At 46.9% G+C, this 3,027-nt stretch overlaps 1 protein-coding gene across 1 annotated transcript; it reads left to right on the plus strand.

Moving 5' to 3' along the window:
* Positions 1–1,667: 1,667 nt before the first annotated feature.
* On the plus strand, positions 1,668–2,804 carry BDW70DRAFT_164828 (uncharacterized protein; the record flags this gene model as incomplete). Its single annotated transcript, XM_073741571.1, has 1 exon — positions 1,668–2,804. The coding sequence occupies one exon, from the start codon at positions 1,668–1,670 to the stop codon at positions 2,802–2,804; it is 1,137 nt and encodes a 378-aa protein (XP_073590897.1).
* Between the last annotated feature and the right edge of the window lie 223 nt (positions 2,805–3,027).

Below are 3,027 nucleotides of genomic sequence, written 5' to 3' on the forward strand. Positions count from 1 at the left end.
AGGTCTGGGGACGAGATAGGTCTGCAGACAAGATAGGTCTGGGGACGAGGTAGGTCTGGAGACCACAACTAATCCAGCATAGGCCCACTTTACCCAGCTATGTGGACCTGGTTGCGATACCAAACAGTTTCGCGGGACAAATGGTTGAAAAATAGACCTATTACCTCTCCTACTCCTTCACATATTGTAGGCATGGAGCAAACAGATTCCCTTGAGGGACGAAATGTGTTTTTCCGTGGACACGCCAAGATTGGGCTTGAGCATCTGGTATTTCAGAAAACCATGAGAGCATTTGACCAGGGAAATGTTGACAGGCTGGTAAGAATATTTAAGCTGGAGGGTTGCTTGAGAGAAGAGTCTGGGAATGAGATTGCCGCCGTAATCAATAGGGCCGTTCTTCAGGATGCGTTATCACAGTCTGGTATCTCCCAACAGGAACTACTTAACCCTTCCGAGACACCATGGCTATTCTTACCCAAAGATATTCGTCTTGTATGCTTGTATGGAAAACATCGTATTCACGCAGCAAGGCAGGCCTTGGAACCAGGTAACCGATGGTGGCGCATTGCACTCTATGACGATGGTGAGGTTGGCCAGTTTTACCATGGATATCACCAGCTAAGAGCTAGGCAGTTCTACCAGAGAGGTCACAAAATCGACTTGCCTGTACAGCGCCAAATGCGAAAGAATTTGCTTTTGGTGATGTCCTACGTGGCTTGCGCCTTAGTTGTCTTGCTCAAGACAATGAAGCAGTCGGGGTTTGGGAGTCTAAAATATCAAAACGAGGCAAAGAAGATATGGATCGCCTAGCACGGAAATTCCCAGCCATTATTCAATCTTTGGATCGACTGCTACCGTACAGGGGGCTGTGGTCTGACATATATCCAACTCTTCTGAGGCGGTGGGGATATATCAGGTGTCCGACAGTAAGTCTTACAATGGAATGGCAACAGTCGACTTAGAAGTAAGCAAGCTTTTAACTAGACATTTTGCAGGAAATTAACCATTACCTACGTCTAATTGACCAAGTTTGGTCCAGATTATTTCCTGATGATCTTACCTATGCAGTAGATCCAGAGTCTGTTCGCAGTGTACGGAATCTGATGCCCCAGGATTCGGGTGCTGATTGCCGGACTATTACACAACAGATGCAAAATGGAAAGTTATTTCCTTTGGTAACAGGGGTAGAAAGGGAGAGGCTCCTGGATAGACTTCTAACAAGCCCTGGGAGGATATTGACATTGTTCTCACTGGCTCAGGATACATTATTTCTGGAGCCATGTGCGAAGGTTCTCCAGCAGCTTGTCCCTCCTAAGTTTGAGGATCTGAGATCTGCGCTTCTGAATGAGTTCAGCGGTGGTGGGAATGCCTGGCCAATTCAAGTTGCAGAGAATCTAACGAAAGATGTCAATGTGGCTCATACCGGATCACCAGAAACATATCAAGTCCAACGAATGATGACTGCCTACTTGCAGCTCTGGCTCTTCGCTATGCGTTATATAGAAGCGTTTGGTGATACAAAGCTTGCTGCACCTTATGCGGACAGCAATGCTGTACCTCATATATTTCTGCCAACAAAGAAAGAAGCTAGACGTCGTCTAGCTGTCTTAGCCCAGCGACTGGGGTTTGATTCTACGCGAATCCAGTCCATGTGCCTTGAAAACACCATGCGGTCGAACACAAGAGATTTTCTAGTTTCTACGCGGCCTCAGGAGCTCTATGAGTACCCTAATAACTGGGAGAAGAACGCAATCAACAAAGTGGTACAGATTCTGTCTATACCACGGGTTAAAAGTGAAGATGAAGGCTCCCTTGCCATAAACAGGGACAGGAATAGACAATCTGCACGCAAGCGATGCGGGCTTCCCGTGAGCAGGTCATTTGCGAAAGATCGCTATTTTCTTTATATTCCCCACCTTTGCTCAGATCAAGTGTCTGAGGAGCACCCTACCACACTCGCCATCATTCGCGATATTATTGTGAGCTTTTTTGGGAGAGAACACGCTCTACAGGGATTTGGCTCGCCATGGCAAGGACTGTCTACATCCCCGGAGACAACGTCTAACCCAGTTAATCCCATGGAACGTGCCCCAGGCGATACAGCGTCACACCCAGCACCGGTAGATCTCGAGCCAGCAAATCCTTTGCCCATGGAGCGTGCTCCAAGCGAGGTGGTGTCACCTCCAACCTCGATTGATCTTGATCCTCATCCAACAGGTACGCCACCATTTCCTGAGCCGGAACAGGAGATGTCAGTCGATGCTTCAAACACTCATCAGCCTCTAAATGTGGAGATAGCTCCACAAGTCCTCATGGCTGCGGGATTCGAGGATAGAACATGCATTGCTCCGATAAATCAGAAAACATATCTCTCGAACAATAGAAGTGCTAAAGAGATATCAGAACTATGGGATGCCTCCCGGAATCCAGAACTCTCAGTCTTTTACTCGTTCAAGCAACGCCAGTATCGCAAATTCAGGACTGGAGATCCAGGTAACTGGTCTCAGGTATCATCGTTTGTCTATGGTGTGGCTAATAACCACTTCTTCTACATTATTGAGAATGACGAAGTCGTAATGCTCAGCCCAAGTCAGGCAATAGAAGTGGCACAAACACCAGGCAGGCTGGTGTTTGACTCCACCCAGCATGAGCACTCTGATGAACCCCCAATGGTGCGTTACTGGGACTATATATGCTCATTTGATCCTAAGACGGGGAAAAGAGCTGCAGATTCCAAAACAGTGATACGGAAGCAGCAAAGGCATGATTCAGACAATGATTCTGATGGCGACGAAATAGAATAATGCGTTCATGTAATTAAATATTGACACCAGATCACATAAACTACAAAAACCTCGTCAACGCACGTACATGATAAATGGCAAGTCTTGTTATATAATGAGAACTTTGAACAGCATCGCTGCTCCCAAATGTTTATGATGGTCCGCCCAGGCCGTGGAGTTGGTTACTGATGTCTCACTTCTTCAGGAGGTAACTCCGTGATAGAAGATATAATTGTTGGTCGGC

Source organism: Aspergillus foveolatus (genome assembly GCF_047715535.1).
Source record: "Aspergillus foveolatus strain CBS 279.81 unplaced genomic scaffold BDW70scaffold_144, whole genome shotgun sequence".
Lineage (NCBI taxonomy): Eukaryota > Fungi > Ascomycota > Eurotiomycetes > Eurotiales > Aspergillaceae > Aspergillus > Aspergillus foveolatus.